The 18,200-nt window shown below is 39.9% G+C and overlaps 1 protein-coding gene across 6 annotated transcripts in view; it reads right to left on the bottom strand.

The window, feature by feature from the left end:
* The window catches only part of LYST (lysosomal trafficking regulator), a 223,564-nt gene that overhangs the window by 16,079 nt on the left and 189,285 nt on the right, over positions 1–18,200 (bottom strand). For 5 of the 6 annotated variants that reach the window (XM_033198012.1, XM_033198015.1, XM_033198014.1 and 2 more), the window contains 4 exons: positions 17,262–17,451; positions 13,747–13,883; positions 9,633–9,731; positions 86–225 (listed from right to left, as the gene is read on the bottom strand). In XM_033198012.1, the coding sequence (XP_033053903.1) occupies positions 86–225; positions 9,633–9,731; positions 13,747–13,883; positions 17,262–17,451 (566 nt within the window). Of the gene's footprint in view, positions 1–85; positions 226–4,967; positions 6,606–9,632; positions 9,732–13,746; positions 13,884–17,261; positions 17,452–18,200 lie in introns of those variants that run through there. The other variant, XM_033198016.1, reaches the window with a different exon arrangement.

The following is an 18,200-nucleotide window of genomic DNA, read 5'->3' as shown; positions in this document are numbered from 1 at the left end:
TAAAGATATTATTTTGGTTTATTTCATATAGCAAAAATGGATATATTACAAATGCTGTGTTTGATTTGGAGACCTTCTTCTGTACCTGTTTAAATCCCATATGATGCAGGTTCCGTCTCTGCTCACACTTATCAGTATACTGTATGGTTTGCAAACAAATAAGCTGGTTATCTCTTCTGTGTGACCATAGAGATGTATCTGAGTCTCCATTTCTATCTCTGATGGCTGAAATTTTAAAATTAAGTATAAGATAAAAACCACAACAAAAAGTATTCTAGTATAGTATCTCAAAAATAAAACAACCAAAGTGACTCAAATGGTCTTCTCAAACATATCATTCTTCAATCCTATTCAGAGTAAAACAAAGAAAGAAATTAAAAAATTTTTAATTCCTCATAATTTCAACTTATCTGTTTTGTTTTTGTCTATTCTTGTCCAATCTTTGTTCAAATATACATGTATTTTTACAGTTGTAATACTGCCACATAAAAAATATCCTATTTTATATTTTACATATTCTCCTATAAGCATTTTCCAATTTTGACATTGTCTTCAAAATAATTTTTAATAGTGTTATCATATTCTATACAGTTAGTACACCGTAATTTACAAGTATCCTTAATTGACAGACATTTAAAATTGTTTCTATTTTTTTCAAATTATAGATAATACCATAAATTCTTCATGTATAAAAGATTTTTAGTAGATTAGAGGGCAGACCTTTGGGAAATAAATAATTAAAGTTTTTTAAGAAGAAATGCTTCTGTAAAAAAAAATTCTGGGTGTGGTGGCTGATGCCTGTAATCCCAGCACTTTGGGAGGCCGAGGTGGGCGGATCATGAGGTCAAGAGTTCGAGACCAGCCTGGCCAACATGGTGAAACCCTGTCTCTGCTAAAATTTCCAACATTTTCCTAGTGAGTCCATGAATATTAATAACTTTATAGTTCTTGACAGTGTACTTTCAGAACGTGTCATACCAATTGGTGCTGTTACCAATGGTGATGGGGCCTAATGCTACCGATACTCAACAGTTATGGCTTGACTTTCTAAATCAAAGCTTGCAAACTGGTGCTCTGAGGGCCACATTGGCTCACAGATACCAGATGTCCACACAGGGTTTGACTCTTGCTTTGTTAGGTTAACTGTGTGTTATTATAAAGCATTTCAATATTTCCCCTTCAAAATTATAGAAAAGTAGAAAGAATAAGTATAATAAAGACCTATATACTAACTACCCAGTTTAACAAATCTTAACATTTTATATTATCAATTTATTTTTTAAATAAAGCATTAAACATTGTACATATAATTTAGTACTGTTCTACATCCTATTTCTTCTCTCTTGTCAGAAGTTACTACTATCCTAAATTTTGTATTTATGTTCCTATGTAAGCTTTTATACTTCTATTATGTTACTATAGCCATAAACAACATACTGTATAATACATACATGTATTATATTGTATTTCATGTTTATGAATTCTAAATACATGGTATTATTTTTTAGGTATCTTCTGCATCTTGCCTTTTCTCAAAAACACCATTGTTTTTGAAATGTATCTGTGTTGATATATTAGGTATAGCTATCTATCTTAGCTGCTCTGTAGTCCAGTTACATATTTTTATATACATAAAAATACATATTTTACACTTAAAGAATCAAAAGACCAGGCAATACCAGGCTCATATTATTCCTTAGAAAAACTGGCTTGAGCTGTTTAGCAACTGCCTGTTTATCTAGGGCATGTGACTTTCACCTGAAAACCGTCACAGCGACCAGATCAGCTTTTAACAAGAGCAAGAGTCGGAGGCCTGGACCCCCAGGCCCTCCCTTTAGAGCCATTCCGGCTCTTGGATTGTGACCCTGTCCACAGCCAGGAGTTTGCAGAGCCATGGGATATGCCCATAACCCATTTCAGATCATGCTTTGAGGTATGTAGGACCAAGGAATTCCCTGCTCTAAAGGACCTGAGCCCCTTCCTTTTCTGCTTGGGTTGCAGCATTGAGTTTGTGATTCGGCCCCACTCTAAATCTTTGAAAATTTCCTAAGTTTCAAGTGGCAATCAAGGTTGCTTTAAATGATATTTATTTTTATAATAAAATAAATTATAAAAGTTATAATACTTTTAACTTTTTCATAAATTATTTTCTTAACTGCATTTTTTGTGTGTGTGCCTGGTTTTGTGTATTTGTCACTACATTAAAACATTTATTTGTGGGAATTCCTCTATTTGTGGAACAGAATGCGAGTAACTTCCTTGTTTCTGCCAGATGACACAGACCCCCACACCAGCCTGGGGCCACCGTAATGCAAAGTGAAGTCTCTGAGGATCCTAGACAACCCCGGGAATTCCAGCCCAGGCTATAACTCCACGCAAGGGCTCTCCCATGCAACTCATTTTCATTCTGAGGGCACCGCCCGTTAGGGACCAGCCTTTGGGAAGCGCACTCTCTTGGCACGCCCCAGCTTGCTTAGTTCCTGGATCCTGTCTTCCATTTCTTCCATAGAGGCTGTCCAAGGACAGTGTCAGTGTTTCAGGATTGACAGTGTCCTCAGGGCTAAAGTTCCTTCCTGCTTATTTACCTCTCTGGCTTGGTAGTTTCCTACTAGCTTGTCAGATCTTCAATGCTTTTAAGGCCATATATATATATACACACACACACACACACACACACACCCCCATATACACACACACACACACACAACTAAGACTGAATAAAAATATATTTTATTAGTATATATTTACATTATATTAAAATATATACTTATAGGTTATATTAAAACACGAATATATTTTATAAAGATATATTTTTGTATATATATTTTATCCAGTCTTCATTGTTTCAGGGGAGGATTATTCTGAACAACTTTTTTAAGAAACAGGAAATCTCTTGTTGGCCATTGGCCATGATCATAGTTTTGTTTATTTTTTTTTGCTTTTTGAGACAGGGTCTCACTCTGTCATCCAGGCTGTGGTGTAGTGGTGTGATTATAGCTCACTGTAGCCTCAGACTCCTGGGCTTAAGTGATCCTCCCATCTCAGCCACATGAATAAAAGGACTATAGATGTACACTACCATGCCCAACTACTTTTTAATTTTTTTTCTTGTGGAGATGGGGTCTTGTTATGCTGCCTAGGCTGGTCTCAAACTCTTGGCTTCAAGTGGTCCTCCCACCTGGGAAGGCCTCCCAAAGTGCTATGCTGGGATTACAGGCATGAACCACTTGACTGGCCTACAGATATTTTAAATAAGGACAAACAAATGATTCTCTTTTTTTTTTTTTTTTTTTGAGACGAAGTCTCACTCGTCATCCAGGCTGGAGCACAGTGCCGTAATCTTGGCCACTGCAACCTCCACCTCCACATCCACCTCCCGGGTTCAAGTGATTCTCCTCCCTCAGCTTCCCAAGTAGCTGGGATTACAGGCACCTGCCACCATGCCCGGCTAATTTTTGTATTTTTAGTAGAGAAGAGGTTTCCCCATGTTGGGCAGGCTGATATCGAACTCCCGACCTCAGGCAATCCGCCCGCCTCAGCCTCCCAAAGTGCTGGGATTATAGGCGTGAGCCACCGTGCCCGGCCTACAAGTGATTTTCATATTACAGAGAGAGAGAGAGGTAATGTGGAATGCAACCAATACATTTATTCATTCAACAAACATTGCTGAGTAGCCCTTACTCTGTGCCTGTCACTAAACCAGGAGCGGGGGATGCACATGTGGTTCCCCTCCGGGAGCTCCATGGCAGTAAGGAGTGAGGGCTACCAAAGATGATTTTCACAGAGAACTCCGGGGACCCGCAGATAAGTCGCTTCCTCAGACTGGGGACAGGGAGTGAAAGCAGGATTCCCTGGGAGACGGCCTATGAACTGAAGTTTTGAAGAACTGGCAGAATTTACTCAAAGAAAAATGGCTGTCAAAGGGCACTCTGGGCTAAGAAGACAGCATGTGTGAGGGAAAGGAGATATGAGAGAAAGTGGCACTGCCAATGTTACTGGGAGCAGGGTAGGTAGGGAGCAGGAAGAAATGGGGTGGTGAGGTAGAGGGGGCAGTAAGGCAGGGAGGGGTCAGAGCACGGAGCCTGGTGTGTGATGCCTAGCAACCTACATTTTACCCCCCAAGTAATAAACAGTCACTGAAGTGTCTGGGGCAGGAGTAATGTGATGCAGTCGGCATTTTAGGAAGGCCATTCCAGAGCCTGCAAGGAGACTCAACTTCCAGGGACATGAGACTGGAGGCCAGGACACCATTGAGAAGGTCAACATAGGGACCCGGGCAGGATGCAAAGGGCTGAGCTGGGGCAATGGTCAGGGGGACACCTGGAGGAGAGAGGTTTGACTCATTTCTATTTCTCCTGCCAAGAATTGCTGTGATTCTTTAATCCAAAATTCAAGTTTTAATTGTGGGAAAATCTCAGTCATCATCTCTTCACAGTGGGCCTTTCTCCCATTCTCTCATCCTGTAACTACTCACCACATTTGGATGCTCTCATTCTAGGCCTCATACCCCCTCTTTCCTCATTTTTTTCTTTATCTTTCTATTTTATATTCTGTGTAATTTTTTTCAGTTCATTAATTCTGTAATCTGCTGCTTAACTAGCTGTTCCAATGAATCGGCTGTGACACCTTGGGCAGGTAACAAGAAGGATTAACTGTATGTTTCAGTAGTCTCACGTAAAAATGGAGATAATGACAAAACCTACATCAAAGGGTTATTGAGAAGATTTAATGTGTGGCTCACATCTGTAATCTCAGCACTTTGGGAGGCTGAGGCAGGAGGATTGTTGAGCCTAGGAGCTCGAGAACAGCTTGGACAGCATAGTGGAAACCCGTCTCTAGAAAAAAAATTAAAAAGTAGTAGGGCATGGTGGTGTGTGCCTGTAGCCCCAGTTACTGGTGGGGGGTTGGGGATGGGGCTGAGGTAGGAGGATCACTTGAGCCTGGGAGGTTGAGGCTGCAGTAAGCCGTGATGGTGCCACTATACTCTAGGATGGGTGACAGGGCAAGACCCTGTATGCCCAAGAGGAAAGTGGAGAAAGAGAAGAGCAACAAGGAAAGGGAAGGTGCCTTAGCTCAGCAGGCTGCTGGTGCACACAGAAAGGAAGCCCCAGAGAAGCATGTGGCAGACAAGCAGTGAGAAGCATGCTGTGCAGCCTCAGGAAGCCCACAGCAGGCACCACTGATGCAGGAGAGGCCATGAGCCAGGTGGGAGATGAGAAAGGAAAGTACCAGACAACCTGGGGCTGGAATACAACACACAGCACTTAGAATAAGATCATCCTCACATCTGTTTTATGCTTAGGGCCAAGAGTTAAAACCATAGGAATGTAATCAGATGAAAGAATATAGAGAAAAATAAAGATACTTGAGCCCAAAATTAATACATCAGAATATGTAAAGAGTTTAGAACAATGCCTAATACAAAGTAAGCACTCAGTAAATATTAACTATTGTTTTTATTATGTCATTTCTAGAAGTTCTGTTATTTTTTTCCACACATACTTTTTCTCCAGTGTCCCAATTTTAAACAGAACAACTATCTCCAATTCACTGAGTACAGATTAGTGGGTTACTTCAACATTAAAACTAAAGTGAGGCTAAGGTTCTACTTGATAAGTTACAAGTTTGGTCTCCTTGGGCCAATATTTTCCTAAAGTTTTAGGCCATTCTTCTACTGACCATAGTCAATCCCATTCAGTATTGTAAAAAATATGTCAGAAGAAACAGAGAGTACAGATTTATTGACCTATTCTCCACCTTTTACTCTGTAAAATGAATAACAGTTATGGGTAAACACAACACAGGGCTCCTAATAGTAGTATTTGATAATTGTTTAATAAACTCTGCACTTTGAAATGATTGCAAAGGCTAATTTACTAGACAATTCACTGACGGGTCAGAAAATAACTTCCGGTGGGTAGAGCAGGTCTCTTGTGCTGGCGCCTTCTTTTAAACACTGTTCTTGAACAAAGTAATACTACCTTGTATAAGCTGCATACATATTCTTCTACCACCCTCAAGTTAGAGAACAGATATATAGGTCTTCACTTATACGAAGATGACACGGCCACGTTACTTAGTGACAGAATAACCCGACAGCAACTATTTGTTGTGATCAGTGTGATCACATTTAGAAGATATTCTCCTCTAACATTTAAATGTTACCAGTGACCACATTTAGAAGATATTCTCCTCTAACATTTAAATGGCTTATAGGTAACAATCCCATATCACAAGTCAACTTATTCATCATTACCTAGAAGGCATTTTAGAAGACTTTATCTTGGGTGCTCCAACAGAAACTTACGGTGCTCAAAGTTAGATATGCTTACTAGCTAAGGAAAGTATTTCATAAGATCCCCTTGAAAGTATTTTCAAACAAGCATTTGGCCACATCCCATGTGGCACTGGGCTGGAGGGGGGGCATCTTTTGTCTGTGTGGAAGACAATCCAAAGGAGGACAGGAACACTTTTAAAACCATGGCATTCGGTGGGTCAGGAAAGCCGAAGAATAGAAACCAGTGAACATGAGGTGTCTCCTGCTAATCTCACAGGCTCAGGGTCAGAATCACAACCTTAGAGATGCCAGAATAGCAACATGATCCCTGGGAAAAAGCAACAACAATGTCTACAAATACCCAAGTAATTTCCCCTCAAAGCAAACTGATAAAACTACACTACTAAGTTAGATTTTTTTGGCACTGTTTAATAGTAACTATTAATCTCATGATTTGATTACCTAATAGGTAGAAAAAAATCCTATAAAAATTAGCTGAAAAATCTGCTTTAAGGCAAATATACAACTGAGGAAAGCTAAGCAACATAAGCCTTCACAAGTGTGTCATGACCTCAAAACTAAAAGAAGTGTATGTCTTGCAGTATTTAAATTGTAATAGCTATGCTCTTGATCTGCTTCCTCAAAGCTATCCTGTGCACACTCCTATAGTGACAGCTTAACCTCTTTTCTAAAACCCGTACTGCACACTGTGTTAGTGTACAATGAAAAATGGAGAAGTTGGGAAAACTAAGAACAAGGCTGTTCAAAGTGTTGGCAAAAGCAAAAGGAAATAAAAAGCAAAAGATAAAGCCAGTTTTAAAAAAAGGTGTCCATGTCATGATGCAAAATGATCCAAGTGCACAAGCAGACAACTGCCCTAGGAGCAGGGTTTAGAATAGGTTTGTGGGAGAAAGTCAGAAAGGGGAGCTCAGAAGATCAAGGGCAACGGCAGCATGAATATTACAGATGTTATAAAATTAACATTCATTTTAAGCCTTTGGGAATCAAAAGGTGATAAAAGGAGACATTCAAAAAGTTATGACACTTATATTCTCTGCTTATATCCTTTTTAAAAAACAATTTCATCAGTCAGGTCTCACTCTGCCGCCCAGGCTGGAGCGCAGTGGTGTGATCACGGCTTACTGCTGTGATCTCGACCTTCTGGGCTCAAGTGATACTCCCACCTCAGCCTCCCTTGTAGCTGGGATCACAGGCGTGCACCACCATGTCTGACCAATTTTTTTATTTTTGTTTTTTGGTAAAGACAAGATCTTGCTATGTTGTCCAGGCTGGTCTCAAATTTCTGGGCTCAAGCAATCTTCTTGTCTTGGCCTCCCAAAGTGCTGGGGCCACAGGCGTGAGCTACCACACCCTGCTTATATTCTTTTAGCATTCTTTTTATCATGGCATGTAAAAACCTCATCACTGGCCTCAATCTTTTCCTGCCCTGCTTCTGTCATTCTTCTCCAACACATTACCCTCTAAACTACACAGAAAAGTATTTGCTACCCCCCAAAAACCCAAGCCTTTGATTCCAGGCCTTGTGTAAACTATTTCCTCTGCCTGAAATGTTCTTTCCTCTTTCCTTCACTTATAGTAGATTGATCCTTTAGGATCCAGCTCAAGTGTAACTTATCAGGCTCCCTGATGTCTGGATGTCCTTCTTCTGTGGTCCTTTATCCTGGGTGTGAGCCTTTCTCAGAGCATATACCCCACTGTTCTGGCTCCTAAACCTGCCCTTCTTTGCTTCCTCCCTGGATCACTGCAGTGGCCTTCTCGCTGGTGTCCTGGCTGCCAGTCTCACGCCCTTGGAAGTGCTTCCCCTTGCAGGCTCTACAGTGATCTCCCTAAAATGCTGACTGGATCATATAACTCCTGCTTAAACTATTTTAATGGCTCCTTAGACTAAGAGACAGAAACAAAATATGGTCACATTTATACCTCAGGGACCATGCAAAGAAACTTAACAAGAGTTCAAAAGGGAATAAGCTTGGAAAAAAAGGTAAGAACCTGGCTGGGCATGGTGGCTGACACTTGTAATCTCAGCACTTTGGGAGGCCTGAGGTCATAAGCTCGAGATCAGTCTGACCAACACAGTGAAACCCTGTCTCTACTAAAAATACAAAAATAAGCCAGGTGTGGTGGTGGGCGCCTGTAATCCCAACTACTCTGGAGGCTGAGGCAGGAGAATCGCTTGAACCCGGAAGGTGGAGGTTGCAGTGAGCCGAGATCACACTATTGCACTCAGGCCTGGGTGACAGAGTGAGACTCTGTCTCAAAAAAAAAAAAAAAGAAAGAAAAGGAAGAACCTGGGAGTCACCCTATGCTAGAAATACAGGTTTCACCCAGTAAAAGAGATTTAATACTATAAAGAAAATTATAATGGGAAAAAATGCGCAGTGAAAATTCTGGATCAGAATGATGATTACTGAGTTATCAACCTAAACTTGCCACACATCCTCAACTGCACCACAGGCAGATTGAAGAAACAAAAACAGGCCGGGCCTGATGGCTCATGCCTATAATCCCACCACTTTGGGAGGCCAAGGTGGGAGGATCACTTGAAGCCAGCAGTTCAAGACCAGCCTGGCCAACATGGCAAAACCCCATCTCTACTAAAATTACAAAAATTGGCCGGGCATGGTGGCGCATGCCTGTAGTCCCATCTACTCGGGAGGCTGAGACACGAGAACTGATTGAGCCCGGGAGGCGGAGGTTGCAGCAAGCCGAGATTGTGCCACTGCATTCCAGCTTAGGCAACAGAGGGAGGCTCTGTCTCAAAAAACAAAAACAAAACAAAACAACCCCCCAAAAACAGTAAATGAAAAGAAGTCTTGCATAATGTGTCTTATTTTCTTCTGTTTTATGATTCAACTCCAAAATCCTGGGAGTTCAGTGAATGGTTAAAAAATAATAAAATTTCTTCCAGTAAGTGGTACAAATCCAGACAGACTACTTAGATTTTGCTGTCATTTAGTTTACCCAGAAGGTATGGGAATGTGGGACATTAGGGTTTCTAAGCTTTCAAACAGATAGACTCTTACAGGATACTCCTAAGCATTCAGGTTGATATCGCAAATGCAGGTAAGCACCAAATGTCATTTAAAAGCTTAAATACAAAACAGATCATAACTCAAAATACTGTCTCTGAAAAAAAATAGGACTACTACAATTGTTTTCAAGATTGTTCATGATTCTAATAAACCCTAAAGATTTTTAAGACCTAATGTAGGGAGAAGATTAAGGTATAAACATTTTAAGTTAATCTTATGCAAAATGAATTATACTTCATAAAGGTTTTCTTCCCTTCATTGACAAAGTCCCATACTACCCATACAGAAAGCCCAGAACCTACCATGCTGCTTGTAAATCTGTTTGTGTAGGCTGTGACAACACCGCATTTGCTTCCAGTAAACAGCTGGCAACTGTCAGGCACCCAAGCACAACTAGTAACCTTTAAAAAAGGACAAATCAAAGATGATCATGTTTTAAAAGAATGAAAAATACTTCTACTTTTCTGACAACTTTTTTTTTTTAATCTCAAAAATACAAAAATATTAGGTAAACATTTCTTGAAACTGTTAGAAACGTGTCAGATATAATCATATTCTGTAACTTTGAGCCAAATGTCTAAATGTTGTTTCCAAATTAAAATATATTATAATGTGTATACGTGCCTGTGTGGAGATGTATGTGTACATATGTATATATATTTAGATACATTTAACAAAATGATTCAGGATTAAATCCAAGGTTGAGTGTGAATGTGTGTGTACTTCACACATTTATTTGCTTTTTGCTTTTATTTTCCTCATTTTATGTCTTTGGTGGGGAAACAGGGTACATATAAATAGAGGGATTGCTTCTAATAGTTCTAAAGATTGTTAAGCAGGAGCAGAAAGAAAGATAAATGTGAATGTAAAAGATGGGATTATGCCTTTGGTACAAAATCCCTCAGTCCTAACCACGGAGGCACCATTCAGGTTTGAGTTAATTTTCTGTGTGGCCTGACAGGTCCTCTTTTCCACGCCAGCTGACCCCCACCCTGTGTTGTACTCTTGAAATTTGCTAAGATAGTGGATCTTAAAATTCTCATCACACACATAAAAATGCTAACTATGTGAGGTGATGGATGTGTTAATTAGCCTGACTGTAGTAATCATTTCACAATGTATGTATACATATATTAAAACATCACATTGTATACCTTAAATATATACAATTTCATTTGTCTATTCCAATAAAGCTAGAAAAAAATAAAAATAAGAATTTTAACCAACTTTATTCAAACTTTGGATCTGCTAAACTAACAGTCAATTTACTTGGCAAAAACAATTTGACTAAATGCTTGTCTTTGCACTGGTGAAAATATATTAGTGAATTGGAAAGCTTCTTTAAAGTTATCTATCTTTGTCCTCTCTTCGCACCACATCAATCTAATGTAACAGTACCCAACTCTTAAATAGAAGGAATGCCTAGTAATTAAAGGTGGAAATAATTTGATTGAAAGCTTTTATCTTTAACATTGCATTGAAAACATTCAGTTAATACTGATGATGATTTCATTTGTTTTTCTTCACTTTTCATTGGAAAGTCAAGATGTTTGTAAATCCAGATTATTGATGACAACAATAAATCTGCTCATAAATTTGTGTCAGTGTATTTTGACAGGTAGAATGTATTGTATATCTAACTTCCAATGTACATATTTCTCTGTTTTTCCCAATTTACAATAATGCCAAAAAGGGTGCAGTAAGGGACATATTGATTCTATAATACGTTTTTGTGTTTTCATTTATTTTGTATATTCATTTCCAATTTAGTTTTATTACCAGCTTTGCCATGATTTATGGTTATAACTTGTTTGTGTTTGGATATATATATTTCTATCTGCATAAAAAGGCTCTGATTAATGCAGCCTGATATGTTTCAAAACTAAAAAAAAAAAACTTATTAAAGTTCCTAGTAAAGTTGTTTTTCACTGTCTCTTTATTCTTACTTCTGTCAGTTTCCTGGTAAGCTATATAACAAATGGTGGCAATATTTTGGTCAGGGATATTGAGGGTTATGCAAACAAGTCACTGCTCCTCTTGCTTTCACTGCTAAAAATTCCCCTAAGTAGCTTCCTCCATTTCTAAAGAGCTCAGGGAATGGGATACATTTTAGGACAGATGATAAGGCAGCAGGTATTATGTAGGTAATGGAAATCAGAGGATGGTAAGAGAACTTCCCATGGAAAGGGAGTCAAAAAAGAAGGCTGTCCACACAATTAAGAGTCGGTAACAGCTGCAGCAGCAGTACTGTATATTTACACGGTATTCTACAGTTTACAAGTTTCTTTCACAAACACTGGAAACACTTTACAGCAGCTTTCTGAGAAAGTAGTGTGAGTACTATTATCTTGGTTGTAATGAGGAGGAAAGAAACTCAAGTTTGGATAGGTTAAGTTACTAGTCAAAGGCTGTAGTTAGTATATAACAAAGCTGGGACACTAACAAAGATCACAGGGCTATAGGCCCAGTGATCATGATGCTTGAATATCCAGTCCATTTAGGAAAAATCATGTATAAAAAATGGCACTATGGTTACAGAAAATGACTCAATGACAAAGGTGAGTGAACACTGAGAAGAAGGCAATGTTGATTTGGTTCAAACACTACGCCCTTTTACTGATGTTGAGTAGGAGATTATGATAATACTCTCTCAATGAGAAAATGGGTAGAAAACAAATTTGGGGGACACAAATCATGGTAGTTAGGAAGTCTGTAAGTACTATAAACATCAGCTTCTCTCTCTCTCTTTTTTTTTGAGACGGAGTTTTGCTCTTGTTGCCGAGGCTGGAATGCTATGGCACGATCTCAGCTCATTGCAACCTCTGCCTCCCAGGTTCAAGCAATTCTCCTGCCCCAGCCTCCCGAGTAGCTGGGATTTACAGGTGCCCACCACCATGCGTGGCCAATTTTTGTATTTTTTAGTAGAGATGGGGTTTCACCATATTGGCCAGGCTGGTCTTGAACTCTTGACCTCAGATGATCTGCCTGCCTTGGCCTCCCAAAGCGCTAGGATTACAGGTGTGAGCCACCATGCCCAGCCTAACATCAGCTTCTTGACTGGACAAGTTGCAGGATATTAAAAACTGGCTGCTTGGCTGGGCACAGTGGTTCACGCATGTAATCCCAGCACTTTGGGAGGCTGAGGCAGGAGATTAAGCTGAGGTCAGGAGTTTGAGACCAACCTGGCTAATGTGGTGAAACCCCGTCCCTACTAAACATACAAAAATTAGCCAAGCGTGGTGGCACATGCCTGTAGTCCCAGCTACTTGGGAGGCTGAGGCAAGAGAATCGCTTGAATCCGGGAGGCAGAGGTTAAAGTGAGCGCAGATCACACCACTGCACTCCAGCCTGGGTGATAGTGCGAGACTTCATCTCAAAACCAACCAACCAACCAACCAACCAACCAAGCTAGCTGCTATCAGTCTGATTTTTTTTTTTTTTGAGACAGTCTCGCTCTTGTTGCCCAGACTGGAATGGTATGGCGTGATCTTGGCTCACCGCAACCTCTGCCTCCTGGGTTCAAGCGATTCTCCTGCCTCAGTCTCCTGAGTAGCTGGGATTACAGGAATGCGCCACCACGTCTGACTAATTTTTTTTTGTATTTTTAGTAGAGAAGGGGTTTCCCCATGTTGGCCAGGCTGGTCTTGAACTCCTGACCTCAGGTGATCTGCCCGCCTCGGCCTCCCAAAGTGCTGGGATTGCAGGCGTGAGCCACTGTGCCCGGCCAGTCTGACTCATTTTTATGCATTGTATTTAACTATTATAAAGATTCCACAAAAACATTTACACAAGCCAGGCACAGTGGCTCACACCTGTAATCCCCGCACTTTGGGAGGCCAAGGCGGGTGAATCATTAGAGCCCAGGAGTTTGAGGCCAGCCTGGGCAACATGGAGAAACCCTATCTCCACAGATAATATAAACATAATCCAGGCTTGGTGGCATGCACCTGTAGTCCCAGCTACTTGGGAAGTTGAGGGAGGAGGATCACTTGAGCCTGGGAGGCGGAGGTTGCAGTCAGCTGAGATTGTGCTATTGCACTCTAGCCTGGGGAACAGAGCAACATGCTGTCTAAAATTAAAAAAAAAAAAAAAAATTGTTGGCCAGGCACAGTGGCTCACAGCTGTAATCCTAACACTTCGGGAGGCCAAGGTGGGCAGATGATGAGGTCAGGAGATCGAGACCATCCTGGGTAATAAAGTGAAACCCCGACTCTACTAAAAATATACAAAAAATCAGCTGAGCATGGTGGCAGGCGCCTGTAGGCCCAGCTACCTGGGAGGCTGAGGCAGGAGAATGGCGTGAACCCAGGAGGCAGAGCTTGCAGTGAGCCGAGATGTGCCACTGCACTCCAGCCTGGGCGACAGAGTGAGACTCCGTCTCCAAATAAAAATAAAAATAAAAATAAAAATGTTTACCTGGTATTGTTGTGAACTTTGAATGAAGTTTACTGGAGGCTCACTTTGTTTACTCTTCAACCTTAAAATATTATCAGCATATCCCCAGCTCAGGATGGCTGACCACTGAATGTCTGTACTGTTCATGCTTCTCACACCTCAAGGAGAAGGAGAAAGAAAAGTATCAGATTGTTACTGCTCCATTGTTACATGAAAGCCCCAAACTGGCAGATTAAAGGGTGAAGTTTACACAGCAAAACATATCATTTGGTGCAAAACCATCTTTATATCTCTAAAATGGAACATTTTCTTAGTTTTATTTCTTTCATGCTAATAGGATTCTGAGGGTGGGATTATATTTTTTCACTTGTGTTGTTTTGTTTGGGATTTATTTGATTCAGAACTAAAATTTCTGTTAAGAAATTATTATAAAAGAACATGATAGTCAAGCTTACTCTTTTCATGTTCTGAGACACCTTTTCTTTTAAAAATAAATATGAACTAGATACTATTTAACTTTCTAGACACCCAGGATAGACAACTGCTAGTAGCAGGAAGACAACACTAGAGTGGAAGCAACACCTCCCCTGAGAAGGGATCATTTAATCCTGTCAACTGCAGGACTGTGTATGGCAGACCTTCATTCAAGGAGGCTCTGTTCTTCTCTCTCTCCTTTTTTTTTTTGAGACAGAGTCTCACTCTGTCACCCAGGCTGGAGTGCAGTGGCGCGATCTCGGTTCACTGCAACCCCCGCCTCCTGGGTTCAAGTGATTCTTGTGCCTCAGCCTCCCCAGCAGCTGGAACTACAGGCACTCGCCACCATGCCTGGCTAAATTTTTTTGTATTTTTAGTAGAGACAGGGTTTTACCATGTTGGCCAGGCTGGTCTCGAACTCCTGACCTCAAGTCATCTGCCTGCCTCGGCCTCCCAAAGCGCTGGAATTACAGGCTTGAGCCACTGCACCCAGCCCTCTCTCTCTTTTACAACATAGTATTATGTTCTCTTGGCAGAAAAATTTGGAAATTTTGATATCATTTCCCAGTACTATTAATTATTTATGCTTTGTTGGTATGCTGGATATAGCTAAATGCAGCATAGATGCTGTAAATGGTACTGCCCTTGAAACTTGCAATGTTTTAAGTTCCTAAAGGAAACAGAATATTCTTTCTTTATTCTAGTAGAATACCAAGCATATAGATGAGTATAACAAATAAATATTTCTTGAATGAATCAACAGCATATTGAAAATAGGCAATTCACAGCTTTTTGTTTTGTTGAGTAAAATAAGAAATGTTGACAACATTTTGCAACAAAGAAATTGGAATCTACTCACTAAATAGAAACTGCTCTAAATATAAGCTGCTAGGGAAAGGAACCACATGAGTCTTGAGTCCTCTCAAAACCTACCATAATGCCTGGCATGCAGCAAGTGCTCCATAAACCAAGGTTTCTCATTCCAGTAACACATGAGGCATCATCTTTTTTTTTTTTCTTCTTTCAGAAAAAGAACTTCTCCTTTACCTACTAGGACAGTGTATCTTAAATAGGATCTACTAAAATTGAATCTAAAATTGATTTTCAGCGTGTATAAGCTTGGATTCAAGCCCCAGAGATTCTGATGCAGTGTGTCTCTTGTGTTAACAAGTGACCTAACTTTCATCTGTAAGCTATACTGTTCAGTCAATGCCTCTCTAGAATGTCTATGTGGACTGTTCCTTGCTGGGTCTAGTGTTGGGTGTATCTAGTAAACACTGATCCCTTCCAGACCCTAGGGTATTTATAGACCAATACACATTTATTAAGCACTTAGAAAGAACCAGGCACTATGCTCATCATCCTCATACATTATTGTATTGAATCCTTACAGAAAAGTACCCTATGAGGTAAATTATTTTGTTATTCCTGCTTTATAGATCAAAAGCCAGGATTTGCAAAGCACGAAGTTAACTTCCCCAAGGCCACATAGCTAGTAAGCAGCTGGGCAAGGATGCAAAACTCAGGAACTGTGACTGTCGAGACCATGGGGGAAACTGTTCTATTACACTACTGCTCTGGACATACCCAAGTTCTGACAAATTCCAAATACATTGTGCGAGGAAATTAAGTGTAATTTGAATGAACATAGCTATTAGGGGCACACTAAGGGTTCACGACTGTAGTAGCACAAATAAGATAGGCTTAGAATATGTCTGACATGTTTAAGTCCCATAATGCTAAGTGATAATACCTGCTCTTTCTCTTTTGCTCAACAGAGAGAAATTTTACTGTACTCTAATTTTTTAAAGGTAAATAATTCACCCATGTTGGTACTTTGGTATTTTTAGTAAATTACTTGTAAATTACCTCATAACTAATTGTAACATACTAGTAAGAATAAACCATTGTTATCACAATAATTATGATTAAACAGATCTACCTTATCCTATTAACTCACTAAATGTAGATAAAACGGTATGCATACTCTCTTATTTCTAACTACTATAAAAACAATCATTCATCTCATGACAGAAATAAGAGTGAGCCTAAAAGAACCACGGCCCAGCTAGCATACCTAATTTCTTTAAGTGACTGATGTTTTCTCTGCGTGCTGGCCCCTTTGTATTGCAGTTCGGGTGGAAGGCTATATACAGCTCCCAAGGAGCACAGTGCACAGAAGGTAACGGTAATTGCCAGCAGTGCCGGCTGCTAATGGCATCTAGTCCACACACTGGCTTTTGGGCAAGTCTGCAAATAACCTGATAGAAACAGATGAGTGCCCTAGGTCATTCATTTTGGTGCCCCACGTCCATGCCTAGCAAGTAGGAAGAGTTCTTTTGTTTCTAGTGAAATGGTTAATTTGGAATGGCTGAGGGACTGCTCAATGCAAAATGTCCCTAGTTTTCCAGTGTCTAGTTGACATTTAGAAACGTGAAGAGGCCTCTACTGCACAGCACTTTCCCACATGTTGCTTTTAGTGAGTCAGTATGTGGGGAGTCAGAAAAGGATTGGTTTTCAGGAATACGTGTTTTAAACATATATAACAAACCCGAACGTTGTGCACATGTACCCTAGAACTTTAAGTATAATAAAAAATAAAAATAAATAAAAAAAATAAAAATAAAAACAATAAACTACTGATATACACAAGAAAAAAAACCTGTTTTCAAGGTTATCTTGACATCCTTGTTGTGTTTGTTGCTTAAACCCACGACTATATCTTCTGAGGTGGTAGATTTGTCGGTCAAATACGTCTGTCTATTCTGGGGCTCAACAGCCTCAAAGTGTACATTTCTGTCAAACTGATAACATCTTCATTTTGTGAACATAACCATTTATTCTTGTCCCCTTCAAGTTCCTCCTCTCATTTCAAATGGCACTGCATTTAACTCTCAGTTTTTTCATGTAGTATGTTTTCTTTCCCACTTTGTACTAAAAAACCACACATTTGAGCTGAGTTTTTTCCACCAAGGACTCAAAGTAGCAGCACAGATGAGCTAGAAATACTCAAATCTCATGAAAGATATATCCAGGATGATCTTCATTACATTTTATTTTACCTTGTTCCTTGCTATATGTCATCAGAAGACAGAAATTCCGTGACAAACCACAGATTGCTCGGGTGGGCAGAGCCTGGAGAGAGCCAAATCTTTCTCCGTGGGGCTGGCTGAAGCAGACCACAGGTACTGGAGCACTGGGGGAACCCACGTATTCCCCCCATTTCAAGCCTTTTATCCATGACAAAGGACTCTAAAACCAAGACAAATAAAAAGTATGGCTTTTTAAAAGGTAGTAAGTATAGAATTATTTCTAATTTAAGTGCTAAACAAAGTAAGAGAAAGTAATATGGATTATAAGGTCTGTAAGGGCAAGAATTATTTTACTCATATTTTTTACTTCCCATGCTTAGAGTATAGAAATATTTGTTCCTTATTTGAGTTTTACTCTGTGGTTCTGGCCTAATTTGTATGAAAATATGTGGTTAATCATTCACAATTCCTTGAAATTTGAGCAGAGAAAAAAATTTAGTATATTTCTTCCTTCTCGTTGAACTACCTAAACTAAAGTTGATACTTACCGGAAGACTGTAATTTGGTGGTATGACAAGCCATATGTACATATGGCAACAGAAATCAAGACCACATGTAGCACAGGAAACCTCGCTCAGCTATGAGCTCCTTCAAGAGAGGGGACACCTCTGATTCATCTTTGTGCCAGGACATAGCAGGTTCTCATCTCAAATAGATATGTGATGAGTGAAAGGGGAAGTGTTTATCTATGGAACATATTGAGAGGATTAGAGAATCTCTAGCCAGTACTAGAGAATAAAAGAGAAAGAATTGTCAGTGAAAAACAAAAGGTAGAGCTTGAGGAACAAGAGGATTTGGGGGAAGAAAGGTGAGTGAAGCCTCTAGAGAGATACCCATATGGCTGCCCGTGAACAGTAATGAAAAGGTTTCCTTGACTTCAAGCAAAAACAATTATTAAAAAGTTTCAGA

This window comes from Trachypithecus francoisi, unplaced genomic scaffold (genome assembly GCF_009764315.1).
Source record: "Trachypithecus francoisi isolate TF-2019V2 unplaced genomic scaffold, Tfra_2.0 Lachesis_group5, whole genome shotgun sequence".
NCBI classification, from domain to species: domain Eukaryota; kingdom Metazoa; phylum Chordata; class Mammalia; order Primates; family Cercopithecidae; genus Trachypithecus; species Trachypithecus francoisi.
Note: the sequence above shows the minus strand (reverse complement) of the source record. Positions and strands in the feature narration are given on the sequence as shown.